This window comes from Falco rusticolus, chromosome 3 (genome assembly GCF_015220075.1).
Source record: "Falco rusticolus isolate bFalRus1 chromosome 3, bFalRus1.pri, whole genome shotgun sequence".
Taxonomy (NCBI): Eukaryota; Metazoa; Chordata; class Aves; order Falconiformes; family Falconidae; genus Falco; species Falco rusticolus.
The window spans coordinates 103,841,737-103,867,610 of record NC_051189.1 but is presented as its reverse complement, the minus strand read 5'-3'; the positions used below and the strand labels follow the sequence as shown (position 1 = coordinate 103,867,610).

The 25,874-nt window shown below is 47.1% G+C and overlaps 1 protein-coding gene across 1 annotated transcript in view; it reads right to left on the bottom strand.

The window, feature by feature from the left end:
• The window catches only part of SAMD11 (sterile alpha motif domain containing 11), a 128,016-nt gene that overhangs the window by 33,499 nt on the left and 68,643 nt on the right, over positions 1 to 25,874 (bottom strand). Inside the window, 2 exon segments of the mRNA XM_037380763.1 lie at positions 5,829 to 5,921; positions 23,392 to 23,516. Coding sequence (XP_037236660.1) covers positions 5,829 to 5,921; positions 23,392 to 23,516 — 218 coding nt within the window.

Below are 25,874 nucleotides of genomic sequence, written 5' to 3'. Positions count from 1 at the left end.
CCTGCCTGCTCCCTGGGCTGTAGGGATCCCAGTCTAACAATCAGGGAGATAAACCCACAGAGGGTTTCTGTTTACAGTAAGCAGAACTCAGAGTAATTACTGTTCACTGCCTTGGTGGTGGCTGCTCTAACACTATTTTATCTTGGATCTTCCCCACAGGCAAAACTTTTTCAACAGGGGAAGGGGAAGGGCTCCCCCCCATGCTGCAGTCACAAGACCACCCTATCGTGTGACCCAGATTCGTGCTGCTTCATTCACTTCATTTTGCAGACAGAGTCCCGCAGGGATGACTCCGCAGCTAGACTGGCTCCCAATTCAAGGTGGTGGCTCCGAGCACAGGCCACTTACTTTACACCAGCATCAGCACTGTGATGAATATGCAGGCGCTGGACATCTTGCTGGGAAAAGAGCCATGGATCTCAAGTGAGAGAAAGACCCCTAAGCTAGCTATCAGAAAAGAGCCCACGGCAAACAAATATGGTCCAAGAGACAGAGCACCTGTAAAACGTGGCCCTGCTGCAGCAGCTTAGGGACCGGCTCACTTCTGCCTTGGCTGGAATGAGAGGCCGTCAGTGGCAAGTGCTGCCTGCCACCAAACTCATTACACAACCAAGCATACAGGGGCTCAGATTTTGGGGATGCAACCTTCACATGTCATAACAAAGCCACCTCCTGCCCAAAACATAGGAGGGGCTAATAATAGTTAATAATAACAATAATGAAGAGTCTAGCTGCACAAAGTTTCAAGTTAAAAAGGTTTGCATCACTGGCTCCTGAGGCGCTTCTTCTGCAAAGGGGGATTTACTTCAGTCTCCTCCAGCTCAGGCCAGCCACCCAGCTCAGCAAGGATTCTCAATCAGCATCGCAATTTGCGGCCATATCTGCAACCACCGATCTCTACCCCAGCAACACGTACCTGTATCTCGGGGACCACAGGCTTCCTTGTGTGAATCACAGGTTCATGGCCTGCTTCAGGCCAGCTAGCAACAGGAGCTGGGTCCCCACCCTGCGCTGTGAAACCCCCACGTGTCAAAACCAGACCCAAAACAGGGAGGCTGCACAAGATGACAGCCATGCATACCTGCTGCCTCCCACTCCTCCCTGCCTCCGGTACCCAAGCCTGCAAGACACCAGTGGAAGATGCAGGGGGGTGGCGGGCAGAACTCGTTCCCAGGTTCCCTTCCCGCCAAGTCACTTCGCGGGCCAGATTCCCGCATCCTCCTCCACACTCCTGCTGCTCCTGCCACCTCCCCCAGGAACGCAGAAATGCACCAACTGTTTCAGTTCCCTTCTGATGCTCTTAACCAAAGGTCTAAGGAGCAAAGCCGCATGCCACAGACCTGATTTAGAAAAACACAGTGGGTTTCCCCCCCCGCCCCCAGCTGTGTCATTAGAGAAAAAGGGAGGGGGGAGGGGATTTAATAACACTTAATTACCATAAACTCTATCCGATCAGCCGCAGAGCAGATTTCAGGTGCAAGGAGGGGAGGAGAATGGGGGTGGCAAGAGGGGAGGCTAAGAGGAAGGAGGAGTTCCAGCAAAAGGCTGGATTTCCACACTTAAAACTTGGAAGATTTCACATGACTCAGCCAGCGGTAATTCCAGCTTTGCTGAAGCTTTGCTGTCTGCTTTTGTCATTACCAGGGGGTAATGCGGGAGACTGATCTTGCCAAATCTCTCCCAGCCGCTAGGTGTGTAATGGACTCTGGCACAGCCACTGGGAAGGCACAGCTGAGGCAGGCATCTGTCAGGCCTTCCAGCTCTCTGGCATGCTCCCCCCTGTGCCCCAGCCGAGGTGACACCCCCCCACCCCCACCCCCCCCACTTCAACCCTTCAACAGCGCTGCAGCATCCCAGCAGCAGCAGCCAAAAGGAATTCAGGCTCCCAGAGGATGCAGGTTTTCTGCTCAGCCTGAAGGACATGTCATTGCTGCATGGCCTTTTCAGCAAGGTTTTATAAAGCTTGTGCTCCTCAAGCAAGCCCAGACAGGGCAGGAGCACCCAGCCTGCCTGCCCCCTCTCCTTCACTATGACAAACCCAGGACAGGCCCAGGCTCCCTTTACAGAACCACAGTAAAGTTCACGGAGCCTGCTGCAAAAGCATCTCACCCAGGTTCAAAGCCAGGTCTTCATTGTTAGCTTTAGGGTCTTTGCTGCAGAAACTGTCACTCACCAGGGCAGAGAGGGTCCATGCCCCCAGCCCCACATTCAGCAGAGGGGTCTGGGGGGCAGTGAGATCATTAGCAAGAAAGGGGCCAAACAGACAGCTGCCAAACCAACCAACACACAGACATCCCCACCAACGAAGAGGAACAAATTGACAGAGGTGGGATCTGAACTGCTCAGCTGTAGTCCAGCTCTGTCTCTGGCCTAATTCATTAACCAAAGATGCAGTAAGATTTTGTTTTCTTTTAAATGATCTACAATAGCAAAGAAAACAGAATGGCAGAAGGAGCAGCATATGAGCTCATCAGCCCACCACAGGGGGCGAATGCAATATTGTTCCCTACGTGTGTTTTCCAGCACTTAGTCCAGCCTAGTTTCAAATCTTCCCAAACGATGAGGCTTCTACCAGATTTATTTTTCAGCAGTTCAAACAGGAACCCAAATACTCTTACTGATTTTCTCTTTTTGCAATCATTCACTTTTATTTCATGTCTCAAGGAATCTGAGCAGCAGATCTCCACACATACTGTTGCCGCAGGAGCGAGGGTTTTACTTGGGGAATTGTCTCCTGGGGAGAAAGCTTCCCCCGTGACCTGCCAGCACAGCCCTCGCTCCGAGCCTCTGATATGCTCGCATTTCCATATTAGACACGAGAACGTTCTGCTCTGTTTGACAGCAGTGCTGGCACGGCCCTGCTTCCACTGAGATAGGGCTCTCTTTTGATCTCTGGTGCGCACACCGTGAGCGCTGGGGAGGGGGGAAGGGAAGGTTACTGCTTCCCCACTGGAAGGGTTTCCAGCCCTACAGGTGTTTTTTCACTCAGTCAGAGAGAAGGAGTGATTTACTTGGCTGCCTCTGTTTTCCTTGCCTTGTCAGGCGCAGCCACAGCAGCACAAGATGGGCCGCAGGCACGGGGTCACTTCTCCTCTTCAAAAGGCTGTTTCAGGGACAATGCGGCTGTGCCCTGAGCAAGCGCTGCATCCAGGGCCAGCATGTGATGGAGAGGGGGACAGTCCCCAACCTGAGCTGCACACACCCCCAGAGCGCGAAAAAGGCAGAGGACCAGCACCCACCCACCCAAGGCACACGACCAGGCTGGACCAAAAGGAAGGGTGCATCCCAGGGAGATGCTGCAGACCTGGCTCCTACCAGCGGACGACGTGGGGCTGCACAGGCTACAAAACTCCAATCAGTCCTCGCTTCCCTTCCCACTCCTAAATCACAAACAACACTCACAGCACCCGGGTCCCTTCCAAGCTTGGGGCTCTAGCACAATCCCGCACTACTTGACAGCAACAGTTTCCAATTCCAGGTAGCTAGCCGCTAGGGTCCATCCTGTTTGAAAACAGCACGTCACAATACTGGATCCTTCCATTTCCAACCAGCTCCCTAGTGCAGAGCTTGGGACACAGGGATCATTTCCCTCCCGGCCCCCAAGGGCACCCGTGCCACAGGAACACTGCCTGACTGCCAGCAGGAGAGGGAGTCTCCTGGAGTTATCAGCTGCAAGATGCTCTCACTCTTTGGGGCTTAAGACACAAACACTGGCTACAGCCTCTCCTTTGGCCCCCTTCTCATAGCAGGAGGTGGGCAGATAACGGCCCCAGAAGCACTGAAGTCTTTGCCCCTCACTATCCTGACGGTATCTTTGCATCAGCACAGCCTAGGCTTAAAACGCCTGCCACAGTGCTGGAGAGAACAGGGGTTCCCCAGTGCTCCAATATAATAAAAAACAGGTCATGTGGGAGATTAGTGAAAGGCCCCGCTCAGAATTTCCATTCTGTCTCACACTCTTTTAAAGGGCAGGAAAGGCTTTCTGAGAAGAAAGTGGGAGTAGAAAATGAAAGTTTGCTTTTATTCTGGGCTTCCTCGGAACCCCTCTCTTAATGAGTTGGGGAAGTCCTGAGTCATTCAGAGGTAAGGAGCACAATTTAGATCCTGAGCGCATACTGCAAAGCCTAGGGCTGCTTGTCTGCCTCACGCTGCACTCAGCTCTCTCAAGTAAACCAAAAATGGTGGGAAGGCCAGAGGAAAGAAATAGAACTGGATCGTCTGACCCCGCTGCTCCCATGGCAAAAACATTCATTTGTGCCAGTTCAGCCACTTTATTAGGGTGAATCCAATTGCAGCCATCTGGTTTCAGATGGCTTGATTAAAGTTCAGCCCATTCTCACCTGGACCACATAGGTTGCTGTTACCAGGATTCAGCTCCTAAGCATGCACTGTCTTGGAATTACAAAGGATACAGACTCAGCAGGAACAGCAAAGATGACATCAGGTGTATCAAGTGTGTCACAGGAGTCTGATGTCCCTATGTATCAAATGCATTTCCAAATCTACAGAAGCATCCTGCTTGAACTTACCTGCACATCTACTAGAAACATTTCAAGGATAACAGGAATAGGGCAGATTACCTGTTTTCCTTGATTTTTTTTAAAGAGCAACAGCGTATAGGGTTCCTCTCTACACCTTTCAGAAAAGCCCAGTGAAAAGCTAAGGCACTTCTACTTGTATTGAAGAGTTAACAGGCAGAAGAAGGTTATGTGAAAGAAAAGATTTAGCATGTTCTTAGGTAGCATTAGCAATATTATAATGAACGACACTTAGCATTCAGCGTCCTCTCAGAGTATGCTGCCGTTCAGATCATAATTTAGGGACAAGGAGTCAAGAGGAGACAATATACAGGAACACTATGTGAAATCAGGATGCAGTAGAAGTCCTTACAATGTTTCTTTGTATAGCATAATATAAGGTATGTAGTTTAAGAAGGCTTCAGGACAAACTGCTGCAAAAAGTCCTCTTTGAGATTCCCCGGATTGGTTATTGAGAACATATCCCTTGAAGAGTCTCAGCTACTGGACTCCAAACCCATGAAACAGGATCTAGCTTCAGACAGCTGGTCTGCTTTTGTATTTTTTTTAGTGGCCAAAGAGTGCAGGTTAGGCAGAGTGATCAAGATGGGTATTACTGACAGCTAATTAGTTTGAACTTAACAACAAAGACTTAAGTGAACGGCCTGCAAAACCTCATTTACGCAACCTTGAGACAAACTCATTAACTGCAGGCTCCATTACCCATTCCACTTTGCCAGTCGTAAAGAAAGTTTAAAAATCATGTTTATAGGAAAGAACCGTAAGACAAATCAGGAGATCTTAAAAAAAAAATAAAAATAAATCCCTAAAGAGAAACCTTCTGCAGATTCCATCTCTATAGGAACAGTGCCATAAATGCCTAAGAAAGAACTAGGCAGCCCTATTCTCCCTGCTAGGCTTCTTTTTTTCCCTTTAAAGGAACAGATGTCAGCATGATAAGCCTGTGTGTATCTTTCACATTAAACATGTAATCAAGACATTCTGCCTGAAAAGTAGAAACACCCCTAAAATCCACCCCAAAAGCTGCAGCTTACTTTTTCCATCACAAAGCAATTATTCTAATTAAGAGGCAATTCCTTTCCCACACTGCAAGCTTCCCTCCGATTAGATAAAGAAAGCACAGTGCACTGGTAGCCTCCTTCATGCACCCTTAGCGCCGGATACTTACAGCTCCCATACCACAGCCTCCTGCAACCCTCCCTTCCCTCCCTCCTTAATTTCAATTAAGTTCCACTCTTAAGAAAGGAAAAGAAAGGGGAAGGGGATGGGGGAGGGAGAAGCAGCACTTACCCTTTGGGGACTCACTTCTGGCTTTCTTGCTTTCTAAAGGACACTCACTGCTGCTGTTGGGAGAACATACTCTTCTCTTGCCTAAAATTTCATCTAGAAGAGAGATGAGAAATCTGAGCATCAGATAAGGTTGTACCTTCCTCTTTGCAGAAGCAACCAGAGAGACTTTGGCATTTTGCTTCTCTCTCACATAGGCACACACGCACACACACACATTACAAGCAAAGGGGAAAAAAAATGAAAGTAAGAAAAATCATCATCTTGAGAGCCTTGATCTGCTTTCCTAATCACGCAGTCCAAAAGCACATAATGACTATTCATACACTGATCAATGCAACATTTTAAAGCTGTAAATTCTGAATCCAGTTGATTTCCTTACTGAGTTTCATCATTTGTTCTGTTGCCTTTTGTCCCCCTGGTGTTTCCACTCCTTTCATGCCCTGATGCAAAGCAACTGGGGGAGAGAAAGGGGAGGAAAAAAACAACACACAAAAAAAGCACAACAGATCTCCGAATCTTCCTACCACAGTATCTCTCTCTCTCTCTCTCTCTCAAGCTCTCTCCCCCCCTCTTTCCCCCCTCCTCCTTCAAAACCTCAAGGTCCTTAGCAATCTTCCCCCTCTAGATTGTACGGAAACACTCAAGCCTTTTGCATTACTGCAGCCCTACAAACCAACACAAAATATCTAATATACAATTACAGCATCCCTGAACAGATTTAAAATCAATATCCTCCTATAATAATGCTAGGGAAACTGAAAGCATGATGTTGCATATGGGCAGGAAGGAAGAGACTGTTTGTCACTGCAAGCATCAAATTCTCATCTATCAAGGGCTTGTTAAAGATGCAGCATCTTAAAAGAAAAAAATTACTTTCACAAATAAGCACCATATTTGAGTGACTGTATGTTGCATCTGCCTGTGAGTCAACATACACACGAAGCTTCTGCAATTTGCCCAAAGTGTATTGGTTAAGAAAGGTTACAAACTCCCTTGGTCCTATTTATAAGAACAACAAAATTATTTATGTTCCGGGGGACATATTAAGCCAAGCAACTCAGTATGTCCCTCATACTCAGAATCACTCCACATTACTTTGAATTCAGCTAAGCAAGCCCAGGTTCCTGCCTTGCCATTGTATTTATCAAGAGATCCAGGGCACAGATCTGTGGCTGCTCACAGGCTGAGCAGCACCGAGAGCAGACAGTGAACGCGCCGAGGGCACAGCCTGCCAGGCAATGCCTTTATCCAAAGAGCAATTCTGGAACTCTGCAAAGTTACAAGTGGCATTTCAAGGTTTTAAAGAGCACAAGCTGCCTCCAATCTTATCTTGCCATGACCCTGTCACCCAGCCTGTTAACAAAACTGGTACTCGGAGACAACTGCAGAGGCTTGCAATCATCCATAACCAAGAGCAAAGTAAATACAACAAAACAGTGGCAACTGGAAAGCAGATGGGAAAGGACTGTCAGCCAGTGACAGCACTTCAGTTTTCTCGGTGCTTCACATCCCAGTTGTTGAGTCAGCCTCTCAATACAATTTGAATGCTATCAATCCTCCTGCCTCAGTTTACCCTTTAAATAACTTCTCCAAAGCCACAGACGTATCAGCTTGCCAAGCCAGCATCAAAGCTAGGAAGTACCTGGCCACACAGCACAAACAGAGTCACAAGCTCCCTCCCCACGGAACGCTTCATTCTTCATGTTGATTTTCCTGGAAATGTTAGTCTGATGCTGCAGACCCTCAGCGGTGGAGGCCAAGATCATATATCCTCCTCAGAAGTGTTCTCATCTGGGATTTGTGGCTTTGAAACAACAAAAGTCCCGTTGCTCTGCTCGCCCCTCCCAGCCTGGGCAGGAGGCAGCAAAACCCAACAGGGCTTGTTCTTATGTACTTGAGGCAGAAGAGACTCCATGGAAGAACTGGTGACAGAAGCACCAGTTACATGTGACAGCAGTTAGAATATGAGCAGTGAAAATGCCTTGATTTCACAACTCTGCCATCACTCCTTCTCTCTTGCTGTTCCACTCCCACCCCTGTGCACCCATCTGCCAGCAGACATTCGCTCTGACTAGCGCCATGCCCTGCTACTCCCACATGCGTCAGCAGGACAGGTTGCAAGTCCCATCTCACTCCCACCTGCCTGCACTTGTGCAGGGGAAGACCAAGATCGCACAGTAACTCTGAAGCGGCACCAACTCCATCAGACCCATGCCCCACCAGTCTCCAAAACACCCACTTCTTGGCACACACACAAGTGAGCTGGCAGCTACATGAACAGTCAGCTGGGACAGCCTGCCATCACCAGCATGCCACAGCAAAAGGTCCCAGATGTCTTGCACTTGAGATTTGAACTTGGCCCTCCAGAGAGATCCCACATTAGTGTATTAATCTCTCGGGTGATCTGCAGAATTTTCCTTCCAGCATCTCAGGTTCACATTGCACCAAAGCACCAAATCCCACACACCAAGTTTATATTCAGGTTGCCCCCCAGCAGTTTTTACGGCAGTCAGTCAGATCACAGAATGAAAATTTTCCTCTTCCCCCCCCCCCCTCCCCCTCCCCTCTTCGTTTAAGGCAAAATCCTGGAATGTGTCAGAGACTGCCTCTGCCCCCAGAAATGTGGGGACTAAATCAGCAAGATATGGAGTAGGTAAGGAAAAGGGAGTAATTATCATCAGTAGCCAGTTATGAAGGCACAAAGATCTAACAATTCATCCCAAATTTACCGAGTCAGTAGGAGAGCACAAGACTGAATATCAATCTTTCAAATTCCAGCCCTGTGTTAAAAGAAGTCATACCCCCCTCTTAGCTTTCTTAACTGCAAAGGAGGGAAGAGCCTGGTCACATTTTCATTAACTCACAGATTCTGGGGTACTACCTAAACAGCGACGTATTTATATTACAGCACCAATGCTTTCCTCTTTACATCTTAAATCATACGCACAGCTTTAGCATACCACTTACACCTGCTAAACCCATGCCCTTTTACGGGACCCTATATTCTAAATTCATCCCTTTATGCCCCCATGCCATTCACCCAACCACTCTTGGCACTCACAAAGTACTAGGACAGTGGTTGAAGGCACTGGGATAGGAGCATCCACAGTCCATCTCCCTCTGACTTTGCAGCAACAGCAGCAGCAAAACCAAATATGTTTTGCAAATGAGTTGGCAGTGTAGCTTCTGGATGTCTTGCCACCCTCTCAAAGACAGGTTGTGCATTTAGAGTATGTTGCTACTCATCCACCAGAAAGCCAAAGCGACCTGAATTGTTTGCTCAGCCCATGCACCTGCAAAAGGCAACACTCCACCTTAGAGGGTGGGAGGGACGGTTGTAGGGGGGCTGGTTTTTTTCCTGCCCTTTTTTTTTTTTTCTTTGTTCCCCAAATCCCTGGTTTTGCCTCATCTCTCCTGCCTTCTATAAAGCATTTCAGTTGAAAGGAAGCCAAATCAGAGCAGTTTTTAGTATTAAAGCTGAAAATGAAAGACATTATCAGTAGAACAATAACGTTATGAAGCTAGCCCAGGCAATAACTGAAGTACAGAGTGCTAGAGGAAGCCCCAAGCATACTGATCACTGACTGCCACCAGTGCAACACAGCCCTGACCACACGAGCCTCCCCGCCAAGGTCTCCCATGCAGGTCCCCAGATCCCACGTTACGTTCAAGGCTCCTGCCAGCCTGACAAGGCAGTAGAGAAGGTGATCCTGAAAGGTTTTTGGAAACAGTCAAATCTTTTCCCCAAAGATCTACAAAGTGAAGTGGATTTTTCCCCCCTCTTTCATGGGAAGAGAAACTCCAGCACTCCCCTGCTGCGTTACTACAGTGAAACATGAATAGAGACAGGTCAGCTGGAGGAGGACAGTTCTTCTCTCCCCATACAGAAGTATCACCCAGTGGCTTTGCAACCATAAAGAGAAAGGATGTGGGTATGGCACCATGAAACGAGCTTGTGTAGAAGCCAGGAAATGCGGCCTTTCCCTAATCACAGCCCTCTCTAGACTTGAGACACACTGATCAGAGGTCACGGGTGGAAACGTCACCTGGAAGTAACAGTGCTTTGTACTCCTGCACTGCCACCAATCCTCAGCCTCCCAGCACTCATCAGAGCTGGGTAACTTAACAGTCGTGTTCACCAACACATCTAAAAATTCCAAACCTCATTATCAGCTTTGAAGAGAGGACATGGGAGCCTAAGTCAGCTGGGAAGATTAGAAAGCCTAACTAGGTTTACCCAAAAATGGAGGGACTATCTCCACTCTTTACAAGGGAATCTGCAGCAGAGAAGCTGCACCAAGGACACACGTTGCAGCAACAGCAGGATGAGAACTGAGCCTGTGTCCCAGTGACAGAGCACAGGGTTTCACCAGGAGAAGGAAAATGAACGGATGTGAGGTGGTCACAAAATGTTTGCCCTCCCAGTGTTAAATGGGTGGACTACAGAGAAAGTGCCAATTATGGCCAAGAGACCGCACCAAGTTCTTCTGCACTGTGCTATGCTGCAGTACAATGGCAAGAGATCGAGACCTATCTCATGAGCCCTGTCCATATCACTGGGTTTGCTCTGAAAGCTTCTTGGACCCTGAAGTCCTGAGTAAACAGAGGGCTGCGCCAACTTACATGGGAAATCACCCAGGCTCAGATAGCCAACACCTAATGAGAAGAAAGTCCTTTTTTCACCTCTCTTCACATATTTTAAGAGGAGGAAAACATCCTCCCTTGCTCTTAACTCCCCCATCAAACTTAAACCCTGGAGATGACAATTCCCACTGACCAGTCTGAAATGTCTTGGCAGCATCTCAGTTTATTCAGGTCTCCCCTTTCCTTTGGTACAATCAGGCGATCACCAGAGGAGCTGCTCTGCTCAAACAGCGCTGATGCTCCAGCCCTGCTGCTCAGTCTGCTCCTGTGCCGAATGTGACAGGTTTGCAGGGACCCTGGAGACTCACTTGCCCAGTGATGGGCTTGTGCCTTTGTAAGAAGCTGCACCAGCTTGCCGAGTCTCAGCAGGCCCAGAGTTGCTCTCAACAAAGGCTGGCGTACAAGGGGCCACGCAGGAGGCTGAGCACAGTAGCGTGGAATCTGGCTGCACATCGGCCCCATCCCTGGCCAGCAGGAATCAATGCAACAAAGGGAGAGTGAAGCACAAGGTCATGGGAATAACAGGCCATAATTTAACTGAGGGCAACGAGAACGGAAAAAAAATTATTGGGGAAGCTGGGGGAAGGGGAGCCGTGGGCTTCTGGGACTTGGGATCCTAGAACAATACAAGTACATGCCAGCTCATGGGGGAGGGTTAGGTCTAGCAAGGAAGGGGGAAAATACCACTGGATCTCTGCAAAAGGGATGTTGAACCAGCTGCAAAATAAAGGTAGCATCCTCCTCCCAGCAGGTCAGCTTAATGGCTTTAAGGACATGGCAGGCAGCAGGCTTCAAACCTTAGCTATTGCACTGGCTTATCTCGTCATTCCTTTATGTCTCCACATCTGTATCTATTTGTTGCTTGTCATTTAGATTTAGACTGCAAGCTCTCCAGGGCAGGAAGCATCCTTTTGCTTAGCTGCTGTACCAGGCTTAATAATGCAACAGCAGAGCAAACTGGGCACTCCTGGCTCAGGACTGTCCCTAGCCTAGACCAAGGTATCTGCAAATGTTCCTCAAGCATCACACTTCAAGTTCCCTATGACAAAAGGCTCTTTGAAACAGGAAGGAAAATGGGACACAAAGGGGAGGGAGGAATGGGACACACTAATGGTCTCTTACTATAAAGCAAGGAGGATGCAACAGTGAGTAATCAAAGGTTTTTCTCTTTCCTGTTCACTTTGAGAGAACTTTGGCATGCATTCAATCTCAACAGCAGAGAAGGACTCCCAACAGGGAAGAGTCAGTGACCACCACTCACTGATCCAAGTGCGTTACATAGAAAGTAGCATCCCAAAGGTACACCTAGCACCACTAACCACTTCCTAAATGAGAGCGAACCACAGCATATGTCAAAGCTGTAGGAGCGCACAACAAGACAGTAGTTGAGAAGAAGGATTTCCAATGTATAACATATCAACTATCGTTTCCTAGGCATGAGAAGCAGCCTGCATCCTCTTTCCCAGCTCTAACCACTAGGCCATCTGCCTTTCCTCCTACCATGCAAACAGTATCCTGCTACTTCCCACCTCCTTGTGCCCGCTCAATTTGCCTAGCTGGAGCTAAGCACCTAAAAGGACCATGCAATATTTCAGTTCCCAAGGAGTGAAACAGAAGGAGGTACAGGTCATGCTGGAGCCACCCTCCTGTCTGTCTGTAAAAAGGCCATCTATTAGGGAAGGTGCACCAGCATCCCTTTGTCTCCAAGATTCTTACAAAATCCATTTTTACAGCATGCACCAAGCCATAAAAAGGTGGTAAATATTCATACTATGAAAAACACTTATGGAGAGAGGATATACTGCACTTAAGAGAGAGATCTGGATTAATTTTGTATGCTGCAGAGAGGCTTTTTCGCAATTGCAAACTTGTGAATCCTCACTCCCTTCCAGAAAAAAAATCTAAAAAATTAGCCTGGGAGGGTGGGCTGGAAGTCCAGGTCTTTTGGAGACTCACTTTTTAGCTCTAGGAAGGAGCATGTTCTAACGGGCAAGACAGAAAAAGGTGGAAACTTGTTAAATCAGATGACTTAAGCATGGTTCCAATAAGGTTCAGGTTTTTCTTGAGGGACCACAAACCTCTCAGGCAAAGTTCATTTGGCCTCAATTTATGTATCTGTGATAAAAAGCTATGAAAACTGGCATCACTTGTCTGACACTGATACCTCCCTCAGTCCTGGGGGAATGTCAGATGACATCTAACCATGCCAAAAGGCAGGCAAGGCAACGCAGCAGGGACAGCACTCGTGTTTCCCTGTGGGCTTCCAGGTGCTTCTGCATGTGGTCTGTGCCAGCAACCTGGTATTCCCTCCAACACCCAGGTCAGCTACTCCACCTCCTCCAGCTGCATCTTCTCCAAGCCTTCCAGCATTTCTCTAGAAAAGTGAACGCTGAAGATAGTGATTTCCAACAGAGCTGCTGGTGGTGCTGTACCCTTAGCACCATTTAAATGTCCAATTGCACTCATTCAGCCCCTGAAAAAAACAGCGCTCCTCCAGTCCGTGACAGCTTTGACAGCCAGACTCCTTAATTCCTTTTTCTTATTCCCTTAATCTGTCATCTTTATCAGGCTGGGGAAGTGCCAGGCAGTGTGCAGGAGCCCCGGCCCCGATCAATCTCCACATTACAGCTGACAGAATGGTGCTAATAACTTATTGATCTAATGTTTGCCAAGCCCCACTGGGGCTGAAAGGCTGCCATTGATTGGCTTGAGGGAAGGAGCCTCTCAGCTGAGAGCAGAGCGGAAAGCCTTCAAATTGTCTTCTTCCCGAGGAGCTTGGAGATGGAGGGAGGGTGGGGAAGCAAGAACAGGGAGGAGGAGAAGGGAACTAATGAGAGGAAGAGAAATGGAAAGGAAGAAGGGTGCATGTGTGAGATGGGGATTAAGAATGGAAAAGGAAAAGGTAAAAAAGGGTTTGAGAACCAAAGAAACATAAGCAGGAAGGAAAAGAGCAGGAAAGGGGAGAAGATCAAAGGAAAGAAAAGGAATGGGGAACAAAAAGACTGTGCAGAGATGAAAAATTAATGAAATAGGCAGTTGACCCTCTTCCTGCTCACAGCAAATCATTAATAATTTTTCCAACCCCCAGCCCTCCATCCTAGGAGGGCTCCTCCCAAGTCTGACGTAAAACGTGTGGCACTGCTGAGTCCCCTGACCAGGTCTGACACCACAAGCCTGCATCTGGGGACAGGACATCATCAGGACAGATTTCAGTTTAATTTATGAGTCTGCTCCCCACAGTGATATACATGCAACTCAACCCTTGAGAATCCCCACCCATCTCCTCAATTTGCACTGAAGAGGCTAATAACCGTAGAAAATCAGACATGCTTAGCAGAGGGAAAGTAGTTCCCCTGTGGGGAAACGTGGGCTTACCTGCATATGCAGAGGCAGCAGGAGGAAAAAACCCAAACCAATACATGACCTTTCACAAATTACAGTAATGGGTTTTGTCTTCTTTCCCAGATCAGCCCAGAGCAGGCCAGTTTTGCCAAAGGGTACACGGGTTGGAGCAGTGCTATAAGGCAGGGACTGAGCTGGCAGGGCTTCAAGAAAAGGCAGCCATGTGCACACGCTACCCTGGCAGGTTTGCCCACCCTGGGGCTCTAAATGAACTGTGCTTATTGTGCTCAGGTCTGTTTTCCTGCTGAGACTGCGCACACCGTCAGCAAGTTCGCTGATGACACCAAGCTGTGTGGTGTGATCAACACACTGCAGGGAAGGGATGCCATCCAGAGGGACTTTGACAAGCTTCAGGGATGGGCCCATGGGAGCCTCATGAAGTTCTACAAGGCCAAGTGCAAGGGGGTCAGGGCAATCCCAAGCACAAATACAGGGCAGAGAATAGATTGAGAGCAGCCCTAAGGAGAAAGACTTGGGGGTGCTGGTTGATGAGAAACTCAACGTGACCCAGCAATCTGTGCTTGCAGCCCAGAAAGCCAACCAAAGCATCAAGCGAAGCATGGCCAGCAGGTCAAGGGAGGTGATTCTGCCCCTCTACTCCGCTCTCTTGACACCCCACCTGCAGTACTGCATCCAGCTCTGGGCCCCCCAACATAAGAAAGATGTGGACCTGTTACAGAGAGTCTACAGGAGGCCACAAAGATGCTCAGAGGGCTGGAGCACCTCTGTGAAGACAGGCTGAGAGAACTGGAGTTGTTCAGCACGCAGAAGAGAAGGCTCTGGGGAGACCTTATAGCAGCTTCCAGTACCTAAAGGGGCAGATAAGAAAGCTAGAGAGGGACTTTTTACAAGGCCACATAGCAACAGGACAAGGGGGAATGGCTTTAAACTGAAAAAGGGTAGATTTAGATTAGATATAAGGAAGAAATTCTTCAAAGTGGTGAGGCACTGGCAGAGGCTGCCCAGAGCAGCTGTGGGTGCCCCATCCCTGGCAGGGCTCAAGGCCAGGCTGGACGGGGCCAGGAGCCACCAGGGCTGGTGGAAGGTGTCCCTGCCCACGGCAGGGGATTGGAACTAGATAGTCTTTAAGTTCCCTTCCAACCCAAACCATTCCATGCTTCTGTCTAGGATTCTCTCAAGCCTTAATCCAAAAGAGTGGGTCAACATTTTCACGCGTCTCCTCTAACACATCTCTCTCACACACACAGCACTGCACCCCTTTCCCTTCAGCAGGACTTCTCCCTCACTCTCACCGGAGTCCTCACGAAGCTGTGAGCCATGCAGTGCCCTGCTGATTGCTTGAAAGAGATGTGGAGCAGAGCAGCAGCTCAGTCCCTGCCACCTGAGCATCTAATCACAGCACAAGCTTTCCAGACACGCAGTTATGAGGAGCTCGTGGGGGGAGAGCGTTACCCCTGCTGTGCAGCAAGAGCAGAAGGCTAGGCTTTGCAGGACTAAAGCCGCAGCATTCAGACCTGATGACACAGAGTTACACATATGCACTGGAGCAGGAACAGTGTCAAAACCCTGGCTCTGAAGTATCAGCTTGACCTGTGGCAGGGTCAGGAGCAGCGACTCACTGCCTTTGCCCCCTGTGCTTCCTTCCACCCAGCAGCAAGCAAGAGTGGACAAGTCAGGTGCTACATTACAATCTGTACTGGATTTCTACATATAACATCAGCAAGATGTCACCACAACAGTGATCCGTTTTCAGCTCTTTACTAGCTGCCTGTAAGGCACCTGGGAAAGGAGCTGGAAGCAGGGGGCGGGGAAGAGGTTATTTTTGGAAGCAGGATAATCTTGCTCTTCCTAGAGCTGCAAGGAAAGGAAGAAAGGGTAATGTTTATTTCTGTTTCAGCATGTACTGGCCGTGAATTCGGTGGCTGATCCAACTGCCACAGAGTGACACACTCATTGTCCTGTCTCTGGCCAGCCTGCCCTGTTCACACCAGGCACAGCGGAGGCCAGGCTACCTACACTGCCATGGTGAGCCCTGTCCAGCTGCGGCGCTCCTTTCCTAGAAGTGAGGGAGATACACCTTGAAACACATCACCGACCTTCACAAAGGTGTCTGCAGAGCCATCCTACAAGAACCGTGCTGCCAGAAGCAGGCTTCAAATCCCTGCCAAGTGCAAGGTTTATTGAAGTCCAAGAACAGGGCACTAAACTGCCTTGGCTCCTTCTCCTCCTGCAGCAACAAAGCCAAGAACAAAGCCTGAACACTCACACCAGCAAAATCCTATGCCCTAACCTACACAGCAAGTGCAGCTGCAGGGCACAGCAAAGGAAATGCTCCCATGTCGGGCTTTCCCATTCTTCCCTCACCTCCCAAGACCTCTGTACTACAGAAGGATGCTGGTTACCTCCCACTCCCACAAGGCTTCAGAAGAAATAAAAATGAACTTAAATAGAGCACAAAGAAAGGACAGTCCTCCAGATCCAAGCCAAGAAGCCAACTGTCCTTCATGGTAAAATATGTAAACAAAGGTGGCAAGGCTTACAACTCCTAGATGCCCATTTGGTGCTGATTTTCTGCTCAATTTAAGGCAGCAGTTCAATAAAGGCTTCTGCTTTTTTTGTTGTTTGGCTTTGTTAAATGAAAACATGTCTGCATCCTAGCTCATTATCACACACTCAGAAAACAGCCATTCACTGTGATTCTGTCTCTAACCATTAGCTACAACATCCCAGACCCCAATCCTTTTTAACCCTCAATACTAACTCCTCCTTAGCAGATGAAAGATCTAGGTCTTGGTGCGAAGTCAAATGAAGTCATGGGGAAGCCCTCCATGGCAGGCACACGAAGTTCAGGGATAAGTGCAAAGAAAGTGAGACAACTAGTTTGATCAGCTGTGGATCCACATGCACGAGCCATAAGCACTGCCTTGTCAATAAAAATTCCAAGACCAATTGTTAAATGTGAATCTGTTTACAGTTCACTCCTGAATTTTTTTCCTTCTCCCTTGCTTAGTCAACAGAGCATAAAGTGGAAAGATGAGACAGGAGTGTTAATACAGAAGAACAAATAACCTTGTAGAGAGAGAGGGGGTCTCTCATGTTCTTTTTGAGCCATGTAGACAAACACTGCTCTTCCAGGACCGCAACAGCACCAAGTATACACGCCCTCCAATGGAGCAGGGCTCCTAAAGTGAGACCCCTCAAGGGACATAGATATCGCATTCTCGCTATCACGTGGGATTTCCACAGGAATCGTTGCAGTTTAACATGCAGCTATGCTGGGCACATCACTACTCTGAGGTCAAGACTCTCAGGGTCTGTCATCTCATCCCACTGACCAACAACCCTTAGAAAAAGCTCAAGCTCTCCAGGAATTCTGCACCATTGGAAAGTTGGCCTTCTGCTTCTTCCCACACCACAGGAGTCTCTAATCACTGGGGAAGAGGTCTTTAAGCCATGCACAGACCCAAATATTGTATGCAGAACCAGAGCAAATTGCTTGCTGTTTGGAGCGAGACCTGATATTCTGCCACGTCTCCATTAAGCATCCTGTCTCAGACAATATTCAGACATCAAACCAACCCACTCTAATCACGAGAGGCAGAAGGAAGAGAGGGAAGATCTACCCACCTTCCTCTAGCATCAGTGAGCCTGATTCCTCCACTTCTATCCATGCAAATAGTCCTACTGCAACTGGAAAGTCATGAAATCTGGCACTGCAGAACAGAGGGTATTTGAGAAGAGAAAGAGGAGAAATTAACAGGATTTTTCCAGGAGAGAAATTATTTAGAGCCTTGGGACCAGGACTCTATCGCAGAACACTTGTTCAAATCCTAAAGCAGCGTGCAAAGCACACACACACACACACACACACAAACACAGAGACAGCACCCATGCCTCCTCTGCAAGCTATGGAGCCCTGCAAGGCCCCCTCCGTCCTCCCCCATGCTACGAAGGCCCTGGCAGACTACATTAGCCAAACTGGATAGAGGGGATTGAACTTGTTTACAGACACACTGCTAGCTGCTTAAAGAGGTTCTAAATCCGTGTTTGATGTGCAAACCATCAGCTTTGCTACTGTGCCTTTGTCAAGCAGCCCTGGCTCTGCTCATCCTTGTGTGTGTGTGTCTCTCTCAATTAAGATTAAAAGCACCTTGTGTCATCATCCGCTTGCTTGCAAGGTAAGCCCCTCTGTAGTGCCAGTGCTGTACCCTCTCTGCTGCCTTGCCTTTATCTGATCCATTTGGAAACAACTTTCACATTCTCATTAGGCTCATTGCCTGCCCTCCCCTCCCACATGCACGCTCCCCCTGAGGCATTTAAGCATACTTGCTCTACCTTTGCAGATGTTGTTAAGCCTCTTACTGAATCTCACCCATGCAGGCTGCCTCTGTATGTTCCTAAGGAAATACAGACCTATTATACATACTTTTCCTTTCTTCCTCCATTTGGCATATTATAGCCCCATCATGACTGCTATTTAATTAGCACCAAGGAAAGCTTTCTCCAGCACTTTCCACTGCAGAACATCACCAGAAAAGGAGGATGCAGCAGAAAATCAGGTTCACAGGGTTCACAGAGGACAGACCATTTACATTCCCTAGGTAAACTGGCCTGGGAGCTCTGGGCATCACCAAAGCTTATTTTTCCAGGTAGGCTGTCAACATTCCTCCCAACGGCAGACCTGCAGACTGTCAGCACTTAGGTGAAGTAGCTCACCTTTCCTCTCTGCCAAGGGAGTATCTCTCTGACCAAGAGCCAACCTTACCTCTCAGCAGCTGGACTGGCTAGCCCCAGGTTTAAAAAAAAAAATAAAATTCTTAAAAATGAAGAAAAGGTCCAACACTGGCTAGAGAAGTAGAAGAGGATTAAATTTAGCAGCTGACACAAGCCCAATGTAGACATAATCTAGACTTCAAAAGAGGGGCTAGATACCATTTTGATCAGTGAAGAGCAACAGAGATGGCAGAGAGGCAAGTGCCCTTCCTTTACACTACGTTCTCTGATCCTCCACAAGAATTTACTGCACTTTCAATCCATGTGGGAAACAACAAACTTGGCACACTTGAAATCTGCACAACTGTTTGGTGTGCAGGCATTTATCCAGGGACTACAGAAACCAGTGTGCTCTATTTTGCAAGCACAAGCACCTCCACTCCCCATCAGAAAGGCAGAGAAAGCAGACATTCACTATTCTTAAATGTCTGAGGACATGATACTGTCAACAGTCAACCCAGATGAGAAGGAAGGAAGAACAGTGTGAGAGGGTGCAGATGGGTAAAATCCTAAATCGGTGAGGCAGATCTCCTCAGCCAGTTAAGAATCCTTCAGAATTACAAACAGAGCAGCTCCTCCTGAAACCCAGGACCCCTGGGATCTAAGGAAATCCGAGTGCCTCAGTGGTAATTGTAATAAATCCGTAGCGCCGCGGAGCGGGCCCAACACACACAAGTTTGCTCCATGATTAAGAGATCTCTGTAACACCTTAAGGTCCCCCGTGAGCCCAGAGCAGCGAGATACAGCTAACACGCATCAAACACATAAGAATATCTCAATCATTACCACAGCTGATGGTGGCTCTGAAACCAATCGATAGGGCAATTAGATTTTATCAGAACACGCCTCTCAGCCACCTACTTCTGCTGTCATTGCAGAAGCCTCAGTTACCCCTGCCAGTGCCAGGTCTCCAGGTGACTGACTGAGAAGCACCAGATTTTTGCTTTTTTTGCAGGTTTTTGTTGTTGGCATTCTTTATTTCCTTCAAAGGTTCAGTATCAGGGGATACTTCAAACACGAGGTAAGCTGTCAGCTATTCTTATCTAGACATCGTGCTTCAGTACACACACTAGCGGGGGGAAACACCACCCCCAAATCTCTCATATGCTGAATCTCTAGAAGTAGCCCATAATCCATATCTAGTCCATATTGTCACTGTGGAACACCACCACTGAGGTCTGGCAGAGAAGCTAAGGAGGACAAAGCAGGAAACTGAGCTCTGCTGTTTAGTCATCACTTGCTTTTTGATCTTGGGCAAGCTTGCCGTTTTGTGTCTCGGCCGACTCGTGCACTTCTACAATGTACGTGAAAACTGGTGGAGGGCATTATTTGTCCAACATTTCTGATGAAACTTTCCTTACTGGCAGCATACCTCCCTTTCCCCTGTAGACTAACAACAGCACTGTAGACTAGCAATAACAGTCTGTCCATTTTTTATGGTAAGTGTATTTCCAAAGCACTGCAGTTCTCAGATTTGCTAGCCCAGACTTCTGTAAATGCTAAACTTATGAAGATGTCACAATCACTACACTGGTCTTAATCACACCTAAGTATGCAACAGAAAGCCTAGCCATTTGTTTTTGGTGGCTCCAGATTCCTTCTAGCTCTTTGGGCCTCCCAAGATCCAAAGTACGGTGACTTTTTTTTGTCCCAGCTACCCCAAGCCCTAAGACCGTATGTCCTCTAAACTTATCGTTCCAAACTGCTAGTGCCCACCACTGTGGATTATTACACCCACTGAGGTGGGTTATTAAATCCTCTTCTAGTCAGGGTCAAACTCTGAGTCTTTCAGGACCCAGTTATTTTCTAAGTCTTTCGGCTCCTGCCGTCCCAAACTAAGCTTTTCAGCTTCTGTTCCCAAACATAACCACCGCCATTGACATAAAGTAACCTGTTTTCACTTCTAAAATATCCAGAAGACTTCCAAGGTTTCCAACCAAAGGCCTTATACATTCCAGTAATACATCAGTCTCTTCAGCCCCTTGTGACCTGAACATCAGCCCAGCTCTAGTCTGAACCCTGACTCTAGTCTCACCTATCTCCCAGAATTCATGAAAGCCCCAGAACTAACTATACGCCATCATTTTCCATTAGTTTCAGCCCCTTCCTGCATTTCAACGACCATAAAAGATCCAGGAATACTTCTAATTTTCCAGTCCGTGCTGTTCGAAACCATAGCACTGCCTCTAATCCTGGTTTTAACTGTAAATCAAGGAACTCCCTCACAGAATTAATCATAAACCAACCAACTCTGCCAACTGCAACCCTCTTCTTAACCCCACGAGCCCTGCAATAAGCAAATCTCTTCCATTTGTGCTATCCTTACTCTCGATCCTCTATTTAGACTCAGGCATAGCCAAGAAGCCACGTAACACTTCTGAATCCTGTTTTAGCAGAGCATGCACTCACCTCTCATCGTGCACATGTAGAATTTGCAGTCTGAGCTGCAGAGCAGACTCTGGATTGTCCAGCCTCTACCGGCTGGGGCTGTATGCCTAACTTCAAACCATAAGTGCTAAACCAGCAACAGAAAACATTATAGCAGCAGATTCCAACTTACTTTGAGAGCACTGCAGCTTACAGTCATGAGTGATGCAGGAGTTTTTAAACATGCCAGCATTAATATCATTTATTCAGCACTTTCCATCTCCAAATGCCTTTTTGAGGGAAAGTGTCTCAGAACCCAATGACACAGTACTGTTCTCAAAGGCATACAACGCAAACAGTAGACAACCAGGGGCACATTTCTTCTTCCCTTATTGTTGTAACTAAATGGTTTAAACAACAGCCAGCCTTTTAGACTAACCCAACACTCTCTTAAAATTATATATGTAGCAAGTAGTTATACCACCCTCCCCTTCCAGTGAACACAAACAGAACCAAGATGTAAACCCAGTAATCGGCATCAACTACAAATACCAGCACATTTTGTATCTGTTCCCTTAACTTGTGTGTCCAGGAGGTGGTGGCATAGGTACCAGTTCAGCACATGCTCTAAAGCCAAAGCTGACAGGTTCTGCATAGGCTTTGGCAAATGAGTCTTCCCTTAATCAAACAAGCACATAGAGCGACCCAGCTACAGACAGCAGGGAAAAATTAGAATTAAACTGTCCCTGTGGAGAGGTGACAAAGCCTCCTCTCCCTTTAGAAACCTAATCTCCCCACCATCCCCCCAGCTACTCTTTTGCTGGTCAACTCTTGTTAAGACACACCAGATCTACCACGTCCTGAAACCCTGTGACTTGCTTGGTGGCCTCTGGGGTGAATGAGCCCTCTTCTATTTCATTGCTCAGACTTTCACTGAGGTCACAGCCAAGCACTGTGGTGCGCGTGCACGTGTGTGTGCACATGTGCAGCACCTATGTTTTTAAGAAGCTAACCAGAGAACCTCAAACATAAATTCTAGCAAATAAGAATGAGGACTTCTACATCTAATCTTTTCTACTGCTTAACAACGATGGGAATGAAAAGTATCCCTAGTATTTCTGGAATGGGTCCCAAAGACTTTCAGCAACGCTGGTCAAGACTAGCAGTTCGTCTGTAATGCAAACAGTATTAAAAACCATTTTAACATACAGGGTCAGCTGAGACATATGGACTCAAGCAAGATCATACAGAAAAACTTCTCTCTCTGCCTAGTCTGGCTCTTAGAGCTGTGTAGGAAAAGGGGCTGAGAAGACAGATTAATGAAGAGGATATGAAGATTTAGCTGTGAAAGCAAAGACTGGTAGCTGCCCATTGTCGCTTTACAGATGTGTCACAGATCCCCCAGTTCAGCACAATACATATATGGGACTGAACACTACTGCAGAAGTAGTCACACCAGTACAAATTTCACTGCAGGAAGAAGGAACCCTTCTCAAACCAAAGACAAACCAGGTACCTGCCATGTTGCTGAATATCCTGCAAAGACATTCTCAAAGTGTATTAGATGTGGTATTCCCTTAAGATCCGGGCTTAAGTTACACAGTCAATAGAATGACTTACAAGAAAATATGAACAAAACCCAAAACATACAGATTTTCAGGAAAGGCTTGCGTTAACATACACCGAGGGATCAAATTCTGATTTGGAAGGACAGGGATCACTCCATATAAAAACTAGCGTAACTCCCAGGTTTTCCTCAATTTTTATTTATAATCAAAAGCAAATTGTAGATTCTGCAAACAGCAAACAGATCTCTAGTTTATTACCAGTGCCTCAGTTCTTGACTGATGAATATCTCACCAAAGCATCCTTGCCCATAGCTCCCTTACTGACCTGCAGAGAGGCACAATGCAGGAGCCAAGAGGAGCATTTCTCGTTTCACCATGTGAAGTTGAAACCAGGTGAACTTCCCCAAAAAGCAAGGATGCGCTACAAAACCAAACAATCATGCTCACAAAGGAGTTGGCAGGCACAGAGGCAGCATGGGGAACCTCTGATTAATGAAATTACAAATCAAACCATGCTCTCTGCAAGGCCTTTCTGCTTCACTTGACACTAACCCTGGGGACATTTCACTTCTTTGCTGGCGCAAGCTCCTTTGCCAGTAGTTTAACACAGACCGCTAGATTTGAGAACAACATAGGGCTGAGATCTCAAAAGGACTTTAACATTACCATGAAATCCTTTCCACGTTAATCTTTAGCCAGAATATTAAAAGCTTTCATACAGCTCACTCCAAAGAGTAACACAAACAGCCACAGAAAAAACAGCTGCTGAAAAAATGAACAAATGAAGGAGCAGAAGAGAGAGGAGGGAAGTCAAACCCAGACCAGCAGGACCTGCTCCAGCTGCTTACCTGCTGCTCCTAAGCCAATGTCAATGCTGTTTCTCTTGAATTCGCAGCGGCTCTGGGTCTCTGGCATAACGAGCTGACGGCTCTGATGCAGGTTGGAGATGATAGTGGAAAGGTCGTTATCACGGCTGCAACAGAGCAGAAAAGCACCAAGTTAAGGAAATCCTATTTGCCACCACATAATTGATTTTTGTGTGTATGAGCATATGTGTGCATGCACGCAAGATTCTTTTGTTTGCCCCAACATAGCTGTATCTCAAGAAGGGTTCTCCCCCTCCTACCCATCAGGTTCCTAGGTAACCTCCTCTAGTTTTGGGGAGTGGAGACTAACTGCAAAGCACTTCCCAAACAGCACTCTCATTTCCCATAAAGGACTCTGCAGCTGCCAGAGCTCCTGATTTCAGTTTTGCCAGATATAACTTGCGTGGGCCAGAACTTACATCTCAGATGGAAAAACTGAAAGTGTAGAAATTGGCAGATCTATTCCAGAATTAATAGGAACTTGAACTGAAATAACTGATAGTTTTCTATCAGTTGCCACACTTCTTTTCTTAAAAGAATTAAGTTTTTCCATTCCATCACTGTTGGAATGCAAGAATACTTTTATTTATTTGAATAATAATTTTGGGTTTAGAGAGAAACCCACCATGGTCCCGGATATCGGCATTACTCAGAGCTGAGGGTACAGATTTGTTTACAAAACTAATTTTCAACTCTTCACTAACAGATCCTGAAATAATTCTCTCTTCCTTCTGGGAAAACAGAATGCATTAGAGCAGTTCAGCATTATTTTGCCTGTTGTCCTTGCATGAGACTGCTGCTAAGTAGGCTAGTTTAGTCTTTTTCCTTTTCTTTTTTTTCCTTCTATGGAGAGGAAGAGCACAAAAAGACATCCACTGTAGCAGATACTGCAGTTCAGCTGGCAAATGCTTCTGCTTGCAAACTGCTATCCACTTGCTAAATATTTCTGAATAAATGATATACAAACACTGAAGAGGAAGAACAAGCTAAAACGTATCCATGATACTAAATGGAAATGCTGGAATATCTCCCTTCTGTTTGTTTGCAGTATATGTTAAATCACCCATCCTTCTAGCACAAGGTGCTTGCCCCAAGCTAAATGTGGCTATTTTTCTTCCTCCCGTCTTTCTAAATGGAAGATGACAGCCAGAAGAACTAGAGACACTTACAAAAAAATTATACATATTAGAAACATTGCCCTCCCTCCCACATCCACAGCTCCCTCCCAGCCTCTACTCACATGACAAATGCACCCACTCTGTGCTGCTGTGACACACAGCACATGACCACCAACTCACTGGTGCAGAGGAGAGTGTCCTCACCTGGGACCAGCAGGACAACACGGAGGGTGCATTATCTGCAGAATTACCTAGCAATCATCTTCCCTTAAATATCCCCCACTTATCCCCCCCTTACCTCCTCCCCACCTGCTGCACCCCCACCTACAGGCTATCAGCACTAGCAACAGGAGCAGATCTGCTCAAATGCTCCAGAGAGCCCATCCCTGCTGCAGAAGCAGGGGCTAATCTGTCGTCTAGCTCTCTGCTAATCAGATAAGTTTATGACAGAAAGTCTTTAGACAGAGGTACTTTCAGCGGGCGTCTGGCTCCAGATTTTCACAAGATGTAGCAGACAAAAACAGACTCTCATTTCAGCAGCCGCTGTCATGTTCCCTGCTGCTCCCCCCCCCCGCGCACTCCCCCCACCCCCAATCTTAGCAATGAGATAGGATGCTCAGATCTCAAAGCCTTTGAGCACCCATTGCATCTTCCTCCGCTAAACCAGTTCAGATTCCTCCTTATGCAAGCAGAAGGCTAATTACTTAAGCAAGCCCACAGGTGAGTGGGAAGCCCATTTCTCCTGTGCCAAGCAGTTTTGGGTCTTATCCTCTTTTAGCTGCCACCTTTAAGATGCATTATGCAAATATTTTGGTGTCTTAAGTCATTTATGGGATTAATGTGAAGTGATTATCAGTTCTTTTTAATCATGCCAATCAATAACTGGATGTCAGGGACAGAGGACAAATGCAGATAAACGCTGCCATCAGCACAATGCACAGGAAAGGGCAGAGGATATGAGCCAGAAGTGCAGAGCGAGAAAGGCAGGGAGTAGGAAGAGAAAAATGGGATAATTACATCTTTGCATTTGCAGAGTGTCTTGCATCCCAATCGAGCCCAAAGCACCTCTGATATGTAAACACATTAAGAGAGCTACCAGAAGGAATTGTTTTCTCCACCACCAAAATGCAACTACCTGTCCTTCTGGAAAAGAGCATAGCAACTCTTTCACATGACTTGATTCTCCAAAATGCAAAGAGTGCAGAATACTGTGATATATCCACCAAAAACTATATCCCGGAGATGTATGTGGAAGGAAACGTTACCACACAAGAAACTGTATTTTTCTTCCCCAAAAATCTTGAGGGTTTAGGAGATTTTCCAAGGCCTTAAAATTAAAATCAGCAT